Source organism: Mirounga angustirostris, unplaced genomic scaffold (assembly GCF_029215605.1).
Source record: "Mirounga angustirostris isolate CCGP_5_RB_7025 unplaced genomic scaffold, mMirAng1.0.hap1 SCAF_2, whole genome shotgun sequence".
Taxonomy (NCBI): Eukaryota; Metazoa; Chordata; class Mammalia; order Carnivora; family Phocidae; genus Mirounga; species Mirounga angustirostris.
In genome coordinates, this window is record NW_026991710.1 from 44455173 (window position 1) to 44479463 (window position 24291).

The following is a 24291-nucleotide window of genomic DNA, read 5'->3' on the forward strand; positions in this document are numbered from 1 at the left end:
CTGTATATTATTTAGGGATTCATACGGATATGGTACACTAACAAAAAAGTAAGAAATGAGAAACACGAGACTCATGATAATGGTTATTGTGGCAGGGCTTGGGGGATGTGATTGGTGATTGGAGACTGCTCACCAGTAGTTTCAAGGTTGAGGTAATAGGTAATATTTTTAAGCCAGGTAACTTTTGTTGTTGTTGTTCTTTATACTATACATATATTCTTGTTTGTACAAGGTATACCCAAGGAATTTTGGAAGATTTTTAATGCAATAAACACCCAGTTTCATTTCCCACCTCTTTATCCCCGAAACTACTACCCGCAATTCTAATTCCTCCCTGTTTCTAAATAATGTGCTTCTAACTGCTTAGTCTTACTTGCCTTACTTTATCGATTCAAGATTATTTGAGTATCTGTGATGTTAGATGATGACTTGGCACTCTTTCCTTTTTCTTCCTCCATTACTTCATAGTTTTATTACATATTACACTTACTTTAGTAGTAACTGTTTATATTATTATTACTTCTAGTGGCCCATGGGTCAGCCAAATGAGATAGTACTACTCTTGCCTTTTCTCTTACAGATCTTTTTCCTGGAATTAATAATTGCTTTTGTTTTGTTTCATTTTATTTTTTCTTTTCTGTTTTCATTAAACCCGTTGCTAATTTTTGTCAAGAACTCCAGTATCTCTAGCACATGCTCAAACCTATCAGTTCTGTTGTTTTCCACTGAAGACTTCCCTTCTTGAGCTTTCCAGCATCTTGCTCCATTGTGGACTATGTCCTCCTCTTAAGAATTTCTCTCTGCCCCTCTCCTGTATTGAATCTCGTGTTTTCTTTCCTTCATTCTGGGATAGCACCTTCTCCAGTGGTTTCCTGGAAAAACGTACATGGGAGGAGATTTTTTTGGTACACTACGTGTCTGAAAATGTCTTTATTCAGATTTCATAATTGATTTATGATTTGGCTTGGTATATGGGAATCTAGATTAGAAAATTATTTTCCCTAAAAATTTTGAATACTGTCTTCCATTGTCTCAACTTTCTTTGAGAAGTCTGATGCTATTCTATATCCTAGTCCTTTGTACATGTTTTTATTTCTGAAAACTTTTAGAATTTCCTCCTTCTTATTTTCAATTTCTTGGGTAATTTACTGTACTATTTTCTCTCTCTGGAACTTTTTTTTTTTTTTTTTTAAGTAAGCTCTACACTCAGCATGGGGCTTGAATTCATGACCCCAAGATCAAGAGTCACATGCTCTACCTACTGAGCCAGCCAGGCACCCTTCTGGAACTTTTATTAGTTGGTTTTGGACCTCCCAAAGAGATCTGAGGTTCTTATCCTTTTTCCCTTATTTTCTCTTTGATTTTTTGTTCTTTCTGGGAGATTTCCATAACTTTATCTTCTAACTCTTCTATTGATTTATTTTAAAATTTATATTTTTGGTTTCCAGGAGAATTTTCTAGAAAGAGATAGCTCTCTGGGGTGTGATGCTCCCAGTAAAGATTTTCAGCCAGTCTCCTTGTTCTGTTCTTGACCCCAGCCCACCACCTGGTGCTTGTGTTGAGTTTCTTCAAGGCAGATCAGCTAATTGCTAACTGTGGTCACTTTAGATCAGTGTTCTTCAACTGGGGTCAGTTTTGCCTCCTAGGAGATATTTGGCAATACCTGGAGAATGCGGTTGACACTAGAGGAAAAAGTGCTTTTCATACCTAGAAATTCTACTAGAGGGTCTTGCCTACTCCAGAGACTGGGATGCTGCTAAACATCCTACAGTGCACAATGCACAAGTCAGCGCCCCACAGCAAAGGATGATCTGGTCCCAAATATCAGTAGTTCCTAGGTTCAGAAGCTTTGCTTTAGATTGTATCCTTCCACTCTGCATCACTATTCTATCTCTTTGTCTTCCACAAGTTATTGACATCATTTATCCACTGTTGTTTTCTTTCTTGTTCTCTATGTCCTTATGAGTGTATAACTTTCTATTCCTTTACTGTCATTTCAAGAGGGAAGGAAGATCAAATGTGTATAGTCAGTCTACAGTTTTAACTGGAAGACTTCTATTTAACACAAATATTTCTTTTTTTTTTTTTTTAAAGATTTATTTATTTATTTGACAGAGAGAGAGACACAGCAAGAGAGGGAGCACAAGCAGACGGGGTGGAAGAGGGAGAAGCAGGCCTCCCGCTGAGCAGGGAGCCCGATGCGGGGCATGATCCCAGGACTCTGGGATCATGACCTGAGCTGAAGGCAGGCACTTAACGACTGAGCCATCCAGGCACCCCACAAATATTTCTTGATTTTGAGTTGTACATACACATCATTATTCCATTTAGATTTTATTTTTGTATATAAAATAAAATAGAAATCTGGTTTTTTTCTTCAATGAGTGACTGTCCCAACTCTGTTTTTAAAGAGCTTTTTCTTTTCCCACATCCCTTAAAATTCCACCTTTTCTGAATTTACATCTGTGTAAATTTGCTCATTCATGTGAAATCCACACTGTTTAATAGTAGCTTGTAATTTATTCTAATATTTCATAAATCCCCCACAATTTTTCCTGTTTTCTTAACTTTTTTTCCTAAATGAACTTTAGAATGAATTCTGAGCCACCTTCCTTATTTAAAAAAGGTTCTGTTAGGATTCTTACTGAAATTTCATTGAATTTATGATTATTTCAGGAACTTTTAATACATTTCCAATATTGTGTTTCCATTCAGAAACGTGTTATGTCTTTACATTAAATCAGGTTGTGTTTTATGTCTTTCAGGAAAATTTTTGTTTCTTCATCTAAATCTTACCCATTTTTTGTTTGGGTTACAGTATTTTCTGCTCTGATTTTTCTTTTAGTCCTATGTACTTACTGTTTTTTAGAAATTCTTCACAATGTTTGCTCTGTTGACTAATTGTTTCCCTTCCTTTTTTCACTGCTGTTGTGGATATGTTCTTTTCTTCCTTTCTTGTTTTTTTTTTTATTTTGTATCCTTTATTTTCATTTCACTGATATTGATAAGGAGGAATAAATGTGTATGCCCATTCTGACATCTAGAACCTAAACTGTACACATGACTTTTGAAGTATTGTTAAATAAATATAATTTATTTCTTTAGTTTTTCTCTAGAAATATTAAAGAGTGCTGAAGGAAGACAAAACTGAGACATCTATTAATTTTTTTAATTTAAATTATAGCTTGAAGATGAAAAATGTGATTTAAAGTCTAAAGTGTTAATAATGAAAGAAACAGTAGAGTCATTAGAGAACAAAGCAAAACTCCAAGCTCAAAAACTTAGCCATGTGGCTGATGACTCATCTCATCGGAAGACAGAGATGAACTCGCTTAGGTAAGTTTATTGAAAGTTTTGTTATTTCACTTCTGGGAACAAATTAGTTGCTATGTAAGGTTCTTAGTGATGGCATTTTGGTTTAGGGCTTTAAGCAGTGAAAGTTGGCCTCGCAGCAGAATCACCTGTGGAGATTTTGAAAAGTATGAATTTAAGGGCAAGTCTCTGGAGGTTCTTATTCACTGAGCAAACCTGGGTAGGTGTTGAGTATCTATATTTTTAAAGACTCTCACAGATATGATTGCAGACAAGTTTTTATACCTACTTCCTTCAGAAATTCCCCTTAGATACTTAGGATTATTTGTACTCCCTACTGTAGGATTGCTGAAAATTACAGAATTCTTTGCTTGTCATTGTCCTTTCTCTTTTTTTTTTTTTTAAGAGAAGTAAGCCTTTATTTCCTTGTTTCACAAATAAACTTGGCTGAATTGGTTGCTTTTTGGTGATTAGTCAAAGAGACCAAATCCCATATCCTCGTCCAACTCCTCCGACTCCTCCTTTGCTTCAACCTTGCCTGGGGCCGTGGCGGCAACAGGTGCAGAAGTGGGGGCAGCAGCCACAGGGGCAGCAGCCACAAACGCAGATGGATCAGCCAAGAAGGCCTTGACCTTTTCAGCAAGTGGGAAGGTGTAATCAGTCTCCGCAGACAAAGCCAGGACCCCTTGTATCCACTGATGATAGAATGGGGCACTGATGAGCAAGAGTCGGGTAACCTGTCTGCAGACATATGCTGGCAACACTGCGGACACCCTCCAGGAAGCAAGAATGCAGAGTCTCCTCTGATGTCAAGCACTTCAGGGTTGTAGATGCTGCCATTGTCAAACACCTGCTGGACGATCAGCCCAAAAGAGAAGGGGGAGATGTTCAGCATGTTCAGCAGTGTGGCTTCGCTGGCTCCCACTTTGTCTCTGGTCTTAATCAACTGCACATCACTCAAGATTTCAGTGGTGCCTCTGGAGATTTTAGTGGTGATGCCTAAAGCCTGGAAGAAGGAGGTCTTCTCGGGCCCCAGACCAGCGTTCTGGGCTGGCACAGTGACTTCACAGGGGGCTATGGCACCAGCACGGGTGGCAGCTGGCACCTTATTGGCCAGCAGCATGTCCCTGATGTCAGTGAGGTCCTCCTTGGTGAACACAAAGCCCACATTCCCCCGGATAGGAGGCAACAGTTTCTCCAGAGCTGGGTTGTTCTCCAGATGCCCTCGGATGGCCTTGCACATCATGGTGTTCTTGCCCATCAGCACGACAGCCTTCCCGCGGAGGGACATGCGGATCTGCTGTATCTGCTATGAACCCACACTGTCTGCTCCCACAATGAAGCATTTCAGATAATCATCCAAAAGTTGGATGATGTTAAGGAAGTAGTTGGACTTCCAGGTCGCCCTGTCTTCCCTGGGCATCACGGCGGTGCGTCAGGGATTGCCACAATGTCACTCTCACGAGGACGCCTGGAGAGTAGAGGGCTGTCCTTTCTCTTTTAAAAAATGTAAAATCAGAATATGCATATACAGAGTCTAAAAAGCTGAGGTGTCTGAAAGGTAAAACAGTCAGTATGGAAAAATAGGCTGTATCTATAGGTTAGAGTCACGTTATGAAGAATATGGTATGATAACCAAGAGTGTCTGGATTTTACCTTATAAATATGGAGAACAAATTTTTAACCAAAGAGGTAATGTTATTAACATGCCTTTTAGGATGAACTCTGGCAGAAATTGGGAAGATGGATTTGGAGTGTTAAGAGACTGATGGCAAACGATGGAGACCATGTGTCTGGACTAGAAACAGGGACAATGAACTTGAACAGAGGCTAGATTTAGGAAACATTTCTTCATAAAATCGAAAGGATTGGATGGTTTATATGAGAATGAAAGAAAGATACAGAATGCAGAAAGTGTTTGCCTTAGGAGTCGGGGTTGTTGGTTAGCCATTAGTAAGTTTAAAATACAGAACATTGAAGGAAACAAAAATTCAACAGTTTTTCTCTGGACTGCGTAACTGCAATAAGTAAAAAGACTTATGATCAGAAGAAGGAGATCACTGAAGAATCAGAAGAGATATTCCTCTCTAAATTACATTTGCAGTAAAGATCAGGAAAAGATTTTCAGATGTCAACATGACCTTGCATATGTGAAACTAAATCAGTCATGAAATAATAACAACTTGAGATCAGAAAGGATTGTAGTAGTGATGATTAGAAAGAAGATTGGGAAAAAAAATAGAAAGATTGACAGGAGCACCTGGGTGGCTCAGTCAGCTAAGCATCTGCCTTCAGCTCAGGTCATGATCCATGGCTCCCAGGACTGAGTCCTGTGTGGGCTCCCTGTTGAACAGGGAGCCTGCTTCTCCCTCTCCCTTTGCCCCCTCCCTTGTTTGTGCCCTCTTGTGCTTGCGTGCGCGGAAGTGCTTTCTCTCTCTCTCTCAAATAGAATCTTTAAAAAAAAAAAAAAAAAAAAGATTGATAAATTAGAACTGAAAGTGTAAGTGAACAGTAGAATGGATATTTCTGAAAACTGAGTTAGTGAAATAGAAAAACAAACTCAAGAAATTCATCTAGAATTCAGAACCAGGAAGAATAAAAAGAAATGAGAGAAAAGACACAGATCTAATATACAAATACTGAGAATTGCAAAATATATAGTAAAATAAACAGTAGGATTGAAAATCCGGGAATAATTAGGAAAAAAAAGGCCTGAATTTGTTCATAAGGGGGTCTGTGATTATCAAACAAATTTAATGAAATAAGATCAAGAGCTCGTTGTGTCTGATTAATTAAGGAATACTATTTTAGGGACTCATGTAGGGTATCTCTAATTTTTGCCCTTTTGCTGCTCTGACTACAAGTCTTGATAAGTTAGACTTTAGGAAGAACTAAAGTGAAAGCTGCATTTTTACTTTTTTCTTTTTGTGAGAGCTACATACATCCTCTGGAAAGCTAGCTGAATGAACCAGCCTCTCTTCTTCTGGTTCATGCCTATCCTCAACTCCAAAGTATAGATACTATGGTATATTTCTGTCACCCAGAATTACTAGTCTACCTGTTTCCCTGTTATGTTGAGCTGGCTGGATCTGCATTTAATCCATTTTGCTTTCTCCTTCAGACTGTAGCCGCAACTCTCCTTTCCTTTCCTCACAGAAGGCCCTTCTCAGTCTTACAAGGCAGAGCTTTCAGTGCCCTTTCTTGGATCCCCTAGCCTACAGTTCCTTTCACATTTTCTGTTATAATAATGTCCTTTTCTCTTGTGAGCTCAATGTGCTACTTCCCTCATAGACACTGTGTTATAGGAAGGGATTGTGAAGACTTTACTGTCTACCTTGTACCACCTGGGGAAATTGCATGGTTCCATAACTTTATTTTGCTCTGACAGAAAAAACTGACTTATCTCTGAGAAAAGTTTGTCAGTCACATTCTCCGTATCATTCTCCTAGTAGAACCATGAGGTCTAGCTTCAGGTCCAATCCAAATTGTAAACCGAATACAAACCATGATGGCAAGCACTCTGTGGAAGCAAAGCCACATTATCCAAACCTCAAGCCACTTTCGATACCATTAGTAGAGATCTTTCTGCTCCTTTAATCACATAAAGTTATCTTACCTTGACATGGAGACATTTAAGAAGCTGATACTCAGGGGTGCTTGGGTGGCTCAGTTGGTAAAGCATCTGCCTTCAGCTCAGGTCATGATCTCGGGCCTGGGATCAAGTCCCACATGGGGCTCTTCCCAGCTCAGTGGAGAGCCTACTTCTCCCTTTCCCCCTGCTTGTGTACTTTCTCTCTCTGTATCAAATAAATAAATAAAATCTTTAAAAAAAAAAAAAAAAAAAAGCAGCAACTGATACTCAGATAGATGAAGCATATGTTCCTTTTCATCCACCTGGTGACCCATTTTCTTTTCCCTGTCCTGGGTCAGGCATCTTTAAACAAATTTCAGTGCCACCAAACAGTCTTTTCTGTATCAAGCACAGTTTCTAATTGTTCAAATACAGCATCTGAGGATGTAATACAAAATCCCACTTTAAGACTGCCATTAACGTTAAACAAATGATTCTTGTCTTCTTTGAATTTTAGCATTTAATGAGACCTGGCATTTAATGCCCCAGTTCAAAACTCCGTAGTGCTATAAAGCAACTTTATTCTACCCAGGGAAGATGGTCTTAGTCCCTCAGAGCATGTTAGCCATCCTCGGGAGCTAGGGTCAGTAAACTTTTTCTGTAAAGGAACAGAGAGTCAATGTTTCAGACTATACGCACCACCCAGTCCCTGCCTCATCTACTCAATCCCGCCTTTGTAGCACAAAAGCAACCACAGGCAATATATAACTGGAGGAGTGTGGCTATGGTCAGTACGACTTTATGGGCACTGAAATTTGAACTTCATATAATTTTCATATGTCACAAAATATCAGTCTTCTGTTGAAATTTTTGTCAATCATGTCAACATGTAAAAATCATTCTTACCTCTTGGGCCTTACAGAAACAGGTAGCAGGCTGTAGTTTTGCCAACCCCTGCTTGGGGATAGTTTCCCGCCCAATTAGACAACTGACTTTTCTCAATCAACCCCATAGTAAAAAGCCTTAGTTCCTACAACTGCTAGCAGTGAGGCTCTAAACGTTTAGATTCTTACAGCTGAAAATACCCTCGGACTGTTTTCAGTTTACCTTAGTCTTTAGTTATCTCTGTACCTTTTTCTAAACTAGAAGGTTATATACTTATCCAGTATTAAATAAATGCATTAGCAGATTTTCCTGGAAAGGGCCCAGAAAACTCTGGTTGAAGTTAATATTATGGCAATGGGTATCAGTTGTTACAGGAGAATTTAGGTATATTCAGACAACCAAATATAACTGGTCTCCCTTGAGAAGTTTTTATTTGTTAAAGGAACTGAGAACCATTTTAGATATGGGAAGGAAGGTTCACAGACTCCTTTGAATGCCTACGAAGTGTCTTCTGGGCATGCTAACATTTTTTTCTACAAAGACAGGAAGAGGAGCCAGAGCCCCAAGTGAGGACAATGAGCTCATGGAGATGGACTTGGAAGGGCCAAGGGAAATTAGGATCACCATATTCAAATCATCATCCCTTTGTAAAAAGGCAAAGAAAAGCCAGTGCTGATCCCTTTTCCCCTCTCTGGCTCACCAAGAGATGATACTTCATACTAGCCAGCCTATCTCAATTAGTGGAGGGCCATAAACATAGACTCTTGGGAGACATCTGAAATAAAACAAAGGAGAGATCCCAATCAGTATGGCAGAGTAGGAGGATCTTGAGCTCACCTCCTCATACAGGCACACCAGAGAAGAAAAGGATTATTAAAAGGCATCCAGATTGGTAAGGAAGAAATACTCACTGTTTGCAGATGAAATAATGCTATACATAGAAAACCCTAAAGAAACAAAAAACTATTAAAACTAATAAATGACTTCGGGACGCCTGAGTGGTTCAGTTGGTTAAGCGTCTGCCTTCGGCTCAGGTCATGATTCCAGGGTCCTGGGATCGAGCCCTACATTGGGCTCCCTGCTCGCGGGAAGCCTGCTTCTCCCTCTTCCTGCTTCTACCCCTGCTTGTGCTTTCTCTCTCTCTCTCTGACAAATAAATAAACTCTTAAAAAAAAAAACTAATAAATGAATTCAGTAATGTTGCAGGATACAAAATTAATATATAGAAATCTGTTGGGTTACTGTACACTAATACCAAATAAGCAGAAGGTGATATCAAGAAAACAATTCCTTTTATAGTTGCATCAGAAAGGATGAAATACCTAGGAATAAATTTAACCAAGGAGGTAAAAGACCTATACTCTGAGAATGGTAAGACTTTGATGAAGGAAATTGAAGATTGACAGAATAAAGGGAAAGATACACTGTGTTCATGGATTTGAAGAATATTGTTAAAATGTTCATACTACCCAAATCAATGTACAGATTCAGTGCATCCTAATCAAAATACCACAAGCATCTTCTTACAGAACTAGAATGAATAATCTTAAAATTTGTACAGAACTGCAAAGCCCCCAAGTAGTCAAAGCAATTTTGAGAAAGAACAAAGCTGATGGTATCATGTTCCCAGATTTCAAACTATACTACAAAGCTATAGTAATCAAAACAGTATGGTACTGGCACAAAAACACATAGATCAATGGAACAGAATAGAAAGCCTGGAAATAAATCTACACTTCTATGGCAGAGGAGGCCAGAATATACAATGGAGAAAAGATAGTCCCTTCAGTTAATGGTGTTGGGGAAACTGAACTGCTTTCCTATACCACATACAAAAAATAAAATTGATTAAAGACTTAAATGTAAGACCTGAAACCATAAAACTCTTAAAAGAAAACAGGAAACTCTTGGATATTGGTGTTAGCAGTATTTTTTTGGATCTGTGTGAGACGGCAATAAAAGCAAAAATAAACACTTGCAACTATATCAGACAAAAGCTTTTGCACAGTAAAGGAAACCATCAACAAAATGAAAAGGCAGCCTACTGAATGGGAAAAATATCTGCAAATCATATATCTCATAAGGGGTTAATATCCAAAATAATATCAAGAACTCATACAACTGAACACCAAAAAAAGCAATCAATTAAAAAATGGGCAGAGGACATGAATAGACATTTTTCCAAAGAAGATACACAAGAAATACATAAAAAGATGCTCCACGTCACTAATCATCAGGGAAATGCAAATCAAAACCACAGTGAGATACCACCTCAGGCTAGTCAAAATGGCTAGAATCAAAAAGACAAGAAATAAGTGTTGGTGAGGATGTGGAGAAAAAAAGAATTCTCATGCACTGTTGGTGGGTATGTAAATTGATACAGCCACTGTGGAAAACAGTATGGTGGGTCCTCAAAAAACTAAAAACGACATACCATATGATCCAGTGATTCCCAAAGAAAACTAAAGCACTAATTCAAAAAGATATATGCATTCTTATGTTTATTGCAGCATTATTTACAGTAGCCAAGATAGGGAAGCAACCCAAGTGTCCATTGATAGATAAGTGGATAAAGAAAATATGGTTTAAAAAAAAGATATGGTATATACATATACAGTGGAATATTACCATAAAAAAGAATGAGATTTTGTCATTTTGTGACAACATGGATGGACCTAGAGGCTATTATACTAAGTGACAAAGGGCAGACAGAGAAAGAGAAATAAGTCACAGGAATGAAAAGTACAGCAGAGGGGATATAATCAGCAATATTGTAATAACTTTGGTAACAGGTGGGAACCAGACCTATTGTGGTCATTTTGTAATGTATAAACTGTCAAATCACTATGTTGTATACTTGAAGCTAATATACTGTTGTATATCAAAAAGAAAAAAAGCGGGGTGCCTGGGTGGTTCAGTTGGTTAAGCGTCTGCCTTTGGCTCAGGTCATGATCCCAGGGGCCTGGAATCAAGCCCAGTGTTGGGCTCCTTGCTCAGCAGGTCTGATTCTCCCTCTCCCTGACCCTCCCTCTGCTTGTGTGATTTCTCTCTCTCTCTCTGTCAAATAAATAAAATCTTAAAAAAAAAAAAAAAAAGGTATAGTATTCAAAACGGTGTGGTAACTGGCAAAAAGATAGCCATAAAGATGGACCAATTGAATAGAACTGAAAGTCCAGAAATAAACCCATGTATCTATGGCCAACCCATGTATCTATGGATTTCAACAAGGGTGCCAAGAGCATTCAGTAGAGAAAGAGTAGTCTCATCGATAAATGGTGCTAGAATAGCTGGATATCCACATGCAAAAGAATGAAACTGGACCCCTACCTCACACTAATTATAAAAATTAACTCAAAATGGATCAGTGACCTAAATAGAAGAGCTAAAGCCATAAAACTCTTAGAAGAAAACATAGGAATAAATCTTTATGACTTTGAGTTTGGCAATGGATTCTTAGATGGGACACTAATAAGAATGAGCAACAAAAGAAAAAGTAGGTAAATTAGACTTTCAACAAAATAAAAAATTTGCGTATCAAAGGACCTTATCAAGAAAGTGACAACTTGCAGAATGGGAGAATATATTTTCAAATCATATCTCTGATAAGGGTCTAGTGTCCAGAATGTATAAAGAACTCTTATAACTGAACAAAAAGACGCAGCCAGTCTTTTTTAAATAGGCAAAGGACTTGGGGCACCTGGGTGGCTCAGTCGTTAAGCGTCTGCCTTTGGCTCAGGTCATGATCCCAGGGTTCTGGGATCGAGCCCCACATCGGGCTCTCCGCTTGGCAGGGAGCCTGCTTCTCACTCTCCCTCTGCCTGCTGCTCCCCCTGCCTGTGCTCACTCTCTCTCTGTCAAATAAATAAATAAAAAATCTTTTAAAAAAATAAATGGGCAAAGGACTCAAACAGGCACTTCTCCAAAGAAGATATGTAAATAACCAGCAAGCATATGAAAAGATGCTCATTAGGAAAATGCAAACCAAAACCACAATGAGGTACCACTTCACATCCCCTAGCATGGCTATAAATGAGAAAGAAAATACAAGTGTTGGCAAGGATGTAGAGAAACTAAAACTCTCATATTGCTGGTGAGAATATAAAATGGCTCAGCCGCTGTGGAAAACAATTTATCAGGTCTTTAAAAAGCTAAACACAGAATTACCATCTGACCCAGCAATTTTAGGTATATACCTAAAAGAATTAAAAACAGACCAGTGTATGTACACAAATGTTCTTAGCAGCGCTATTCACAATAGCCAAAAGAAAGAAACAGCCCAAATGTCCATCAACAGATGGATAAACAAATTGTGGTATATACATACACTGGATCGACCATAAAGAGAAAGGATATTCTGACACTTGCTACAACATAGATTAACCTTGAACACACTGTACTAAGTGCAGTAAGCCAAATACAAAAGAACAAATACCGTATGATTTTACTTATATGAGGTACCTAGTGTAGTCAAATTCATAGAGACTGGAAGTAGATTAGAGGTTACCAGGGAATGGGAAGAGAGGAGGAGGAGTTATTGTTCAATGGGTTATATAAACAGAGTTTATATTGGTGATAATGAAAAAGTTTTGGATAGATAGTGGTGATGGGTATACAGGATTGTGAATGTATTTAATGCCACTGATTTACATTTACAGATGGTTAAATTGGTAAATATTCCACAAATTAAAAAAAAAAAAAAAACCCAAACCAGGGATATCATTACTGTTTCTCTTTCCTCTAATACACCATTAAAATTCCAAACCTACCCCTGTAAGATGGAGCTTCAGCTCCATTTTAGACCTTGAACCCTTGTTATGAATAAGGACTCTTTAAGATGCTGTCTTTAAAATATATTTCATCAGGCGCCTGGGTGGCTCAGTCGGTTAAGCGACTGCCTTCAGCTCAGGTCATGATCCCAGGGGCCTGGGATCGAGTCCCACATCGGGCTCCCGGCTCAGCGGGGAGCCTGCTTCTCCCTCTGACCCTCTCCTCTCTCATGCTGTTTCTCTCTCTCTCTCACTCTCTAATAAATAAATAAATAAAATCTTTAATAAATAAATAAATAAAATAAAATATATTTCATCATGAAGGGAAGTAATCGCTTTTGCCCCCTAAAATGAAATCATGTATACCTCTATGTAATGTAGTATAACTAAGGAATTTGAGGCTCAGAGAGATGGTCCTATCCAGCCACATGGCTGGTAAGTAGAGAGCTAGAACTTTGATTTTAAGTTGTTTTACTGCTTCACTGTCTTGTGCTAAGTCATCACTCCCTGTGTTATGTTAATGACACTTTCAAAGCTAAGAAATTGGTTCATTTCTCCTAACAACATAGTTCTCAAATTTTCCTTTCCAAATACCATGATGAACAAATAGTATGATAGTCACTCAACTATTTGTCCTTATGAAATTTATACGTTGGTTCTTTCATTAAGCACACCTTTTTCTTAGCAGCAGTATTTCTGTCAGAAAAGTTACATCCAGGGTCAATTATAGAATCTCCATTGGCTCCTTCCTGGCTACACTAGAGTATGAAAAGGTAAAGCTATTTTTAGGACTCACCAAGGGCCTACTTTTTGTGTACAGTGAAGATGTTACTCTGTCTTCCTTTATCAGTCCTACTTTTATTAGGAATTAACCTTCCTTATGAACCTTAAATGTGAAGACATCTTTACCTTTCTACTTAGGACTTCAAACACTGCCAACCATTTGGTGTCCTTCATAGGGACCCTGTGGGCCATTCCATTTTGAATATTTTCCCTTCCAGATAGAGGATATTGGTCTCCCTGAATTCTTCATAGAAGGCAATGTTATGTAGTAGAATAACATTGATATCAGGTTAGCCCACCTGGATTTACATCTTTGCTTTAATAGCTTTGTCACCTTGGACAAGTTATTAGTTTGTTTCTGTAAAATTCGGATGATATTTCTAATTATGGAATTGTTCTAGGAATGAAAGAGCTAATGTGTATAAAGTGTCAATACAATGAATATTAGCTTTCTTTTCTCTCTGCTCCCTGTGGTTATATCCCTCAGTGCAATAGCTGTAGCTTTCAGGAACAGCTTGAATACAGTGCAGTCACCTGGACCTCAAAGGTAATTTTTTTGAAATAAAATTCCTTGAACATAGAGTCCTTCTGACTTGGTTCTGTTTGATTGTGCAACCCTAAAGAAGCCAGTCTCAGTTCATCTTTCCTCCCTGCGTCTGGGCCATTATTCACCTGTGGTCAGAGCAATCAAGGTCATGTCTTTTGTCTTTCAGAATACTTCGTATTGCCAATAAAACTTCCTCATTTCTATCCGTATGTCCCATCTTACTTGTGGCTTTGGAAATTGAAAGCCCCTCCCCCCCCAAGCAGTTCTAAACTGAGCCACCCTTGGTAGTTACTTCCCTGTCTTATCCTCAGAAGAACTCTAAAAAGGAACATTTGGGAGTTCCCAATAAATAGCCTGAGGTGAGAACCACTTCTTTCCAGCTGAGCAGGGTTGAGTACTCTAGGGCTAAAAGCATCCCAGAACTAGATGACAGGAGAGCAAATTCTTGTTACTTCTGAAAAATAATCTCACTGATGAGTAAGTCATTCCTCTGAAATTGTCTTTATTTCTTCTTTATTTTGTTCCCTGAAACAAGTCTTTACTCTTAAATATTCATTGCACTACAATAAATGTCCACTTTCCCTGTTTACTATGACCTCCAGTTGACTACCCACCAAAAAAGTCAAAATAGAGAGCAAAATTAAAAGCTCACTGGTCAGGATTTATGGACAATCCTTGGAAGTGCCAGGGAATACTGTAAAAATGACTACACCTTTACCTCCGCTATTGAAAATAGATTTTATAAGGGAAAATGTTGATATTAGGAAACTGAGGAGGGCTTTAAAACTACCAAAAAACCTCTAGAAAAGAGTATACAATTAATTTGATTTTCATACTATATTATTTTTAGGAAGTGGAACCATTTTGGAGAAGAATGGTGGACAGCAAGAAATAATATATAATATAATATCATTGATTATACTGGAAGAGCTTTAAAATAAAAAATAAAAGAAACTTTAAAAATAAGAAAATACTTTTTTCAGATCTCTCATTTTTAAAAAATTATTTCTACCAGAGATAAAGAATGCCATTTGTTTTTGTCCGTATACTTTAGGATAGTAAATGAGCAGCTACAGAGGTCACTTGATGATTGTCAGCACCGGCTGTCCAAGAAAAGAGGTGAACTTGAATCAGCCCAAGCCCAAATTAACATACTGGAGGAAAAAATAGGTAAGTGTTTTTAAATTTTGCTTTTGCTAAACCTAATTTACTTTGTCTAATGAACATTTCTCTTTATTCATAGGTAAACTGCACCTTCAGATGACTTCGCAGAATGAAGAGGCTCATGTGATGAAAAAGACCATTGGTGTTATTGACAAAGAAAAAGACTTTCTTCAGGAGACTGTAGATGAGAAGACAGAAAAGATTGCAAACTTGCAAGAAAACCTGGCTAGTAAAGTATGTGACTTTTAAATACCTTTATCCGGCATCTCAGCAGAAACAATTTCATTCTCTCTCTCAAATATGCAATTCTTACCTCCATATGCAAGTTCCTAAGACCCAGAGCCATATCTTCTAATATTCTTAAATTTCATTTCATGCCAATAATTCGGATCTGCAAAAATTCTATTTATAGGGGTGCCTGGGTAGCTCAGTCAGTTAAGCATCGGACCCCCGATTTCGGCTCAGGTTATGATCTCAGGGTTGTGAGATTGAGCCCTGTGTTGGGCTCCGCACTGGGTGTGGACCCTGCTTGATATTCTCTTTCTCCCTCTGCCCCTGTTCCCCAGCTGTCATGGGTTCATGCACTTTCTCTCTCAAAAAAAAATTCTATTTATAGAACGTAATTTTATCAGATGTGATTATAGCAGACTCAAGGAAACAATTCAGATTCTTAGAGTGGGTAGAAACATGCCAATATGTGAAGTACAGTTGGGACGTAGAAATGTTTACTTTAAAACTTTCTTTTATAGCATAATTTATATAAACGTGATAAATTATAAATTCAAGCAAAGACATTTTTATATGAATGTTTTAGAATCCTATATTTTCATAATTTCTGTAGGAAAAAGCTATTGCTCAGATGAAGAAGACAGTCTCAGAGTATGAATCTTCTATGAAGTAAGTAATCAATGAAATGGCATCCAGCTCTTTAAAGAAATTTTCAGTAAGAGCAGTTTATGTCTTTAAGTAGCAATTTGACAATGGGAAAATTTCCTTGTTCAGTTTTGCCTGTGACAGCATCTGAATCTATTACATGAACATGCCATCCTCTTCAACTTTCTCCCCTCCTCCATCATCAGCATCTCAACAGTTATGTCTGATTCATGATTCTTTTACATACCTATTTGCTTTTTATTTCTACTATAATTACTCTGTTCAGACCCTAATCATTAAAACTTAGATTACTTTAGTAGCCAGTCTGGAATTTGTTCTACATCAAAGCCTATCTTGAACAGTTACAAAATTTTTCATTTTATGTCTCGTCTCTACTTAAAACAAAAGTCACTAATTATTATTTTATATACCTTACACATTTCATAGTAGTGGGGACTTAAGTAACATTTGCCAATTCAATCTATTATGTTTTGCTCCTAACATTTGAAAGCCCTCTATTTAAAAAGAAAAAAAAAAAGTCCTCTATTTTTCCTTGACTTTTGGAATTATAAATTTATTTTATGACTATTTCTAAATAATGTTTGGTAGAGATCTAAAATATCTGCTTTACCTAATCAGTATCTTAAGGCAGTGTGGTTTCTTGTATTCTTAGTATACCTAATTCAGAGTACAAGTTTTCTTTTAAATGATTTACAGTATTCCAAAGAGCTTTCTTTATTATTTCCACATCCCTCGTATTAACAGCCAGCTAAAGGAAACGTTGACGAATCGGGACCGAGAAATAAGCAGCCTCCGGCGCCAGCTTGATGCAGCTCACAAAGAACTTGATGAGGTAGGAAAATCTAAAGAAATGTCTTTCAAGGAAAACAGAAGATTACAAGATGATCTGGCTACAATGGCAAGAGAAAACCAGGTATGAGCACAATGCATAAACTTTGATTGTTTTACAGTATATTCATTCTTTGCTAAATTTTAAAGCTCTGAATATGTTTTTTAAACATATTGATGATCTAAATATCAACAACATAAATAATTCTTTGAGGAGAATGGAATTTATAAGAGTATTTAAAAAATGTGGTTTAGAACGCTCCTGTATTTCACAGCGTGTCTAATTGATCGACCATGGTCTCCGTACCATTTTGGTCTGTGTTACAGGGAATCCTAAAGCTGAGAGCGTGGTTTTCTCTGTGGGAGATACCATTGTCACCCTCAGCCTCACTCCAAGGGCAAAGTGATGTGTTATAAAGACCCAGTATAGATTTTAATTTTTCATACTTCCTGCCAGCAGCTTAGGGATATACCTATAAGTAAATTAATGACTATTTTAGAATGGCAGATACTGAAAAGTATTGGTTTTGTTTCTGCTGGTTTATTAAAGGATTATACCAAGAAGATGAATGGTTTTCCTGTTTTAAATATTTTAAATTTTTTAAAAATTACTTTTAGTATTCAGTATACAGCATATTGCCGATATATGAATTTTTAAAAATGTCAACCCATGAGCATAGCTAGCCCCATAATACAAATGCCAGATACATGGTCAAGACTATTGTGGGAGATGGGTGGTAATATATGATTAAAAAGTCGAGGTCAGGAAAAACATGTGAAAATAACTCTTAGGAACAGTTTTCCTTTTTCCTACTCTTATTCCCCCAATTCAAAAGGAGCTATTTGAATATAAATATAATTCATTATTAAGTGCCACATTCATTGTAGATTTATCTGTCTTCAATTTTCTGATTTATAGGAAATCTCACTGGAATTGGAAGCAGCAGTGCAAGAAAAAGAAGAAATGAAGAGTAGAGTTCATAATTACATAACTGAGGTGTCGCGATGGGAGAGCTTAATGGCTGCTAAGGTAAAAAAACATGATTTAGGTTGGATTTCAGATTGATATCTAAAAAATATTTTCATGTGTACTTATTCTGTCTCATTTATATATTTATTTTTTCTGTCTCCTCTCTTAGATATTAAGATATGAGAGTGGAGATCTTGCCTACTGTATTTTTATATTTCCCCCTAGATCTTACTTAGTATGCTAATAGTGTATGCTCCCTAATTAAAACAAAAATCCCAGTGTCTATATATGTTTATGATATGAGTATTCCAGTGGGTGACAGTCACTAATTCAGAAACAATTTAATTTTGCTTAAAACCAGGAAAAGGAAAATCAAGATTTGTTAGATAGATTTCAGATGCTTCATAACCGTGCTGAAGACTGGGAGGTCAAAGCCCATCAAGCTGAGGGAGAAAGCAGCTCAGTTCGACTGGAACTTCTTTCTATTGACACAGAGAGGAGACACCTTCGAGAAAGGGTGGAGCTATTAGAAAAAGAAATTCAGGAGGTAATATATTCATTTATCTTGTGATGACATTATTTACTAAAACAGTAGCATTCAAAGATACTTTATTGAAGTGAGATTTAAGCATTGATAACATCAAGTTCAATGTAATCTTTTATCAATTCTGATAATTTGCTTAGGAGCCCCATTACTTTTTTTTTAAACTGTAGTAAAATATGCATAGCATCAAATTTACCACTTGAACCGTTTTTAAGAGTACAGTTCTCTGGCAGTTAGTAACTTCACATTGTTATACAGCTGTCACCACCATTGCCAGAACTTTTTCATCTTCCTGACTGAAACTCTGTACCCATTAAACACTAACTCCCCGTTCCTCCCCATTCCTCACTTTCACACCGCCCTCCCTCCCCATCTCAGCCCCTGGCAACCAGCATCCTACTTTTTCTCTATGAATCTGACTATTCTTTGTACCTCATATAAGTGGAATCATACAATATTTGTCTTTCTGTGACTGGCTTTTTTCACTTAGGCTTAAGGTTCAGTTAACCTCAAGGTTCATGTATGTTGTAGCATGTGTCCAAATTTCATTTCTTTTTAAGGCTGAATAATATTCCACTGTGTATATATGTCACATTTTCTTTATCCATTCGTCTGTTAGTGGACATTTCATTTGTTTTCATCTGTGGCTACCAGGAATAATGCTGCTACGAACATGAATGTACAATATCTATTCAAGTTCTTGCTTTCAGTTATTTAGGATATACCTGGAAGTGAAACTTTTTATGTTTGATTTTTTTCAAAAATTGCCATACTTTTTTCCTTTTTTTTTTTTTTAAGATTTTACTTACTTATTTGACAGAGAGAGAGACAGCGAGATAGGGAACACAAGTAGGGGGAATGGGAGAGAGAGAAGCAGGCTTCCCACTGAGCATGGAGCCCAATGCAGGGCTCAATCCCAGGACCCTGGGATCATGACCTGAGCCGAAGGCAGCCGCTTAACTGACTGAGCCACCCAGGCACCCCAGCCATACTTTTTTCTTCAAGGAAAATTATAACAAACATAAAAATATTAAAGTGGCTTTGGAATTTGGTAATGGATACAGGCCGAAAGAATTTTGAGGTGCTTGATCGAAAAAGCCTAGATTGCTTTGAAAAACTTGTTGGTAGAAAGATGCATATTATAAAAGGGATTCTAGTAAGGGCTCAGAAAAAAGAAAGAAGAGCTATTGACAAAACTTCTGTCATTTACAAAATACATAAATTGTCAAGAACAGAATTTTTCCAGAAATCTTAATGTTTCTTCTAGTGAGGTCTGAGATGCAATTTAGGAACATGTTATTGGACACCAAAAGAAAGGTGATCCTTGTTATAAAATGGCAGAGAACTCAGCTGAATTAATTATGGTCTACTCTTGGAAGGAAAGTAGAATTTTTTTTTTTTTTTTTTTGAGAGAGAGAGAGCGAGCATAAGCAGGGGAGGAGCAGATCTGGTGTATGTATATACATATATATACAATGTGTGTGTGTATATATATATACACACGTGCACACGCGCACACACACAATGAAATATTACTCAGCCGTAACAAAGAACAAATCTTTTCATTCTTGCCATTTACAACATGGATGGATCTAAAGGGTATAATGCTAAGCAAAATGAGAAAGACAAATACCATATGATTTCACTCAAATGTGGAATTTAAGAAATAAAACAAATGAACAAAGAAAAAAGAGACAAACCAAGAAACAGACTCTTAACTAGAGAACAAACTAATGGTTACCGGAGGGGAGGTGGGTGGGGGGAGGGGTGAAATAGGTGAAGGGGATTTCGAGTACACATATCATGGTGAGCATTGAGTAGTATATAGAATTGTTGGGTCACTATATTGTACATCTGAAACTAATATAACACTGTATGTTAAGTATAGTAGACTTAAAATTCAGGAGGAAAAATGGAACCAGGTCTTGATGATTTGGAAAATTCTTAGCCTATCCAGACAGTGTGCTCTGGAGACAGGGCCAAGTGTGTGGCTCCACAGCTCCTCTGTGAACACATTAGGTCTGTGACTCACGTGGCCAGTCAGTCATCTCAGGAGAAATACTGCCAGCTTGTACTCACAGGGACGAAAACAAGGTGAAATGAAGGAAGGCTGTTGAACATCTGGGATCCTACCAGCAGAAAGCAGGCTAGTAGGGTTACTTGACTAAAAATACCAGTTCTCCTTAGAGAAAAAGGAAGAGTGGCTCTGTAGGTATCTCAGAGGCTGACAGGGCTGCTGCTGTCACCACCGGCCCAGGGGATATTGCCTTCTTGTTCCAGGTGCAGGGCCACTGCCCCTGAGGGCCAAGAGGGTGGGGCTGTAGCTGAGGGTTGAGAAGGTGGGGCCACCCTAGCAGGCCCAGAAGGCAGCCCATCAGGGCACAGATAATTATTCTTAGGCCTTAAAACCGAATGGAATTCTCCTTGCTTGGTTGCAAACTTACTTTGGACTAGTAACCCTTTCATTCCTTCTGTTTTCTCCCTTTCAGAGTGGGCATGTCTATTCTGTGCTTGTTTCGCTATTGTTTTTGGAAGCAAATAACTTGTTTACCAGTGTCACAGATCTCGGGAAGGAAAGTAGTTTTGCCCCTGGATGGACCATACTCAGAGTTTTACCCGTATCTAATTTAGATGATGCTTAGATGAGATGTTGGACTTAGAATTGATGCTAGAATGTTGGCATGGAGTGACTATATTTTGCACAAAGGAAGGACATGAATTTTGGGGAGCTAAAGGGTGGATAGAATTATGGGCCTTAAGTTATGTTGAAATCCTAACCCCCAGCACCTGTGAATGTGGCCTTTTTTGGAAATAGGGTTTTTGCAAGTATAATCAAGGTAAGATGAGGTCATACTGGACTACGGCAGGCCATAATCCAACGACTGGTGTCCTTTGTAAGAGAAATCTGGAACAGAAGATACAAGGGAGAACCCCAGATGAAGACAGAGGCAGAGACTGGAGTGAGGTGTCTACAAGGCAAGGAACACTAAGGATTGCTAGCAGCCACCAGAAGTTGGGAGAGAGGCATTGAATAGATTCTCTCTTAGAACCTCCAGAAGAAGCCAGCTCTGCTAACATCTAAATTTCAGACTTGTAACCTCCAGAATTGTGACAAGAAATTTCTGTTGTTTAAAACCACCCAGTAATTTGCAGGGATTGGTTGCAGCAGTGCTAGGAAACTACCCTCTCTCTCTGAGTTTTCCTGTTAAGAGTATAATAACTGAAGGAATGCTTTCAACCTTCAGAAAAATTCTCAGAAGAAACTGTTCTTTAATTTTTTTGTTCTATGTCATTGTTTATGTTTTTATGTGGTATATAAAATTGACTTTTACATATTTATATTTAGGTTTAGGGAACTTTGATTTTAAATTAATTAACTTGGAAAATCCAAATATTTACTTTTATGTAACTGTTGAAATTTATTAAATCTTCACAGCACAGTTAGATTTTTAATGTCAACTTATTTCATTATTACCTATTAAAATAATTTTATTTTTCAAGTATGGAAGTCTTATTAAACTCTATAGTAGAGTTTATATCAGTTTGTATTTATCACTCAGTTTAAATTGAGAAACTTAAAATGTGGACTATTCTAGAAAAAGCTGTATCAGTATTTCAAACTTTATTATTTCAGTTATTAAAATCTTATAAAGTTGTTTATTACTATTAGGTTAAATTAAGTTTAAGTACAACTTCAGGTATTTCGTTTTAAAGCAAACTCCATTTGAAATTTAAAATTTAAAGACAGCTAAGGAGTGATTATATATATGTTACTTTTTCTTGAGAAGGTATTACAACAATTTATAAAGATAAAATTTAACCTAACTGCAAAGATCCCTCTTGTTCACCCTAAAACAATAATTTTCATTTTTGTATCTTCCAAATATATACATGAGGTACTTAGGTACTGTGGCTAATAATTATATACAATTCATTTGGTTAAGCATTAAATAGGCCACCTTTAAATAGCAGGCAGCTTCCTGAGAGTATCTTAAAATATGCAAAAATTGGCTCTCATATTTGCATAAAAGGAGGTCGTGGCTGCACAGACTCAAGCCTTTAAGATTATTGGGTTATTTCAACTTTTTACCGGTTTCTTTTTCTACTTTCAGCACATAAATGCACATCATGCTTATGAATCTCAGATCTCATCAATGGCAAAAGCCATGTCTAGATTAGAAGAAGAGCTGAGACATCAAGAAGATGCAAAAGCGGCGGTGTTGAATGATCTGTCGTCTCTTAGAGAACTTTGCATTAAGCTTGATTCAGGCAAAGATATTATGACCCAACAACTGAATTCCAAAAGCCTGGAGTTAGAGAGGGTAGGAACTTAAAAGATTTTGTTTTGTAGCACATTATTTTATTAAGCCCTCCCCTCATTGTTTTACTTTATCATGCACTGCCCAATATATTTGTTCCCCTTTAAGGAGTTACTTTTGACTACAGGATTTTGACAACTAGATTCTTTGCCAGGATTTTTCTGGCAAACATGGTGATGAAACTAGGTGCTCTCCATTTTGGAGTAGATGGATATTTAGGAAAATAGGAGTCTTCTTATTATAGAATAGGAGCCTATCCCAGTACATTTCTTTTCTCCATTTGAAGGTAAGATTTAAATGATGGATTAAGCAGTTTATTACTTCCTAAATGGAGTAGTTTTTCTTATAAAAATCCCAAGACATTTAAGGGTGCTGGGAGGCTGAGTCGGTTAAGTGACTGCCTTCGGCTCAGGTCATGATCTCCGGGTCCTGGGATTGAGCCCCAAGTTGGCTTCCTGCTCTGCGGGGAGTCTGCTTCTCCCTCTCCCTTTGCCCCCACCTCCTCGCGCACTCTCTCTCAAATAAATAAATAAAATCTTAAAAAAAAAATCCCAAGGCATTTAAGTCTTAGTTAATTTTAAAAGTCTAGTTAGCTGGAACTTCCCATTCTCAAACTGAGGCATTACTTTAAACAACCCAGTGTGTGTTTTCAAACATAGGTGTTTTCAGTTTTCATTCATTTAGTAGTATGTTTATTTTCAGGTACTGAGAAACCCCAGTGCTGGTTTGACTGTTGTCAGAGGACACAAAATAGATCAGAAGGGCTTATCCTTGCTGATAAGATGGGCCACATTTTAGGATTTTATGTTAATGACCGTCTCTTGACAAGGTAGTGTGAATGGAAACTATTTGAGGGCTGGAGTAAGTCTTGTAACAAATAAGCTCTTACTGAAAATAGCAAAAATTATTTTGAAAATAAGATGATTTTCTTACACTTAAAAAAATGGTTCAAAATCTTTAACTGGTACCCAAAACAAATAACTGATGGGTGTATAGCTCTGCAAATAATTTTTCAGAATAAGTCTAAAATTCTACTGAAGTAATCTTCCTTTGTTTTCCCTGTAGGTCATGGCAGAATTAGAAAATGCAAAATCAGAAGCAGAACTGTTAAAAAAACAACTGTCAAGTGAGAGACATACAATTAAAAACCTTGAATCATTGTTGGCTACAAATAGAGATAAGGAATTTCATTCTCATTTAACATCCCACGAGAAGGATACAGAAATTCAGCTACTTAAAGAGAAGTTAACCCTTTCAGAAAGTAAATTGTAAGTGCCATAAATCAACCTATGTAAAGAAAACAGCTTGTCAAAAATAATTTTTCAATTTTTGGTGGGAGAGGGGGATGGAAGTGTATAATGTGGAACAAAACCAAAATATCTTACTTACGTGGTGGCTGCTTTTGGAATTCAGGGGTTTACTTCAGGAGAGACATTGTGTTTGGAAATGTAGATTTGTCTGTCTTCACCATAGAGATGGCACCCATGGAAGTGAATGAATGAACTTTAGAAAAATGTCTAAATTTGAGGAACAAAGAGGAGTCAGCAAAGGAGAGAGCATTTCAGGATGGGGAGAGCCGTCTGTGTCTCTTGCTATGGACTAGGAAAAAGACTTCAAAAAGGCTGTGTGATACTACCTTTTAGGAGATTGATGATAGTCTTTTAGATGGACAGGTTTGGATATACTTGATGGAAGAGGGGAAGAAACC

At 37.5% G+C, this 24291-nt stretch overlaps 1 protein-coding gene and 1 pseudogene across 8 annotated transcripts in view; one reads left to right on the top strand and one right to left on the bottom strand.

Annotated features, from left to right (window-relative positions):
• CEP135 (centrosomal protein 135) overlaps window positions 1-24291 on the top strand; it is a 75435-nt gene that overhangs the window by 39769 nt on the left and 11375 nt on the right. For 6 of the 7 annotated variants that reach the window (XM_064584518.1, XM_064584520.1, XM_064584521.1 and 3 more), the window contains 9 exons: window positions 3185-3336; window positions 14919-15034; window positions 15108-15262; window positions 15870-15925; window positions 16667-16835; window positions 17670-17780; window positions 18082-18267; window positions 22377-22586; window positions 23649-23851. In XM_064584518.1, the coding sequence (XP_064440588.1) occupies window positions 3185-3336; window positions 14919-15034; window positions 15108-15262; window positions 15870-15925; window positions 16667-16835; window positions 17670-17780; window positions 18082-18267; window positions 22377-22586; window positions 23649-23851 (1358 nt within the window). The remainder of the gene's footprint in view (window positions 1-3184; window positions 3337-14918; window positions 15035-15107; window positions 15263-15869; window positions 15926-16666; window positions 16836-17669; window positions 17781-18081; window positions 18268-22376; window positions 22587-23648; window positions 23852-24291) is intronic. The other variant, XM_064584519.1, reaches the window with a different exon arrangement.
• Window positions 3702-4785, bottom strand: LOC123848554 (large ribosomal subunit protein uL10-like; annotated as a pseudogene). The gene has a single exon (XR_006791819.1). The product of XR_006791819.1 is annotated as a large ribosomal subunit protein uL10-like (transcript).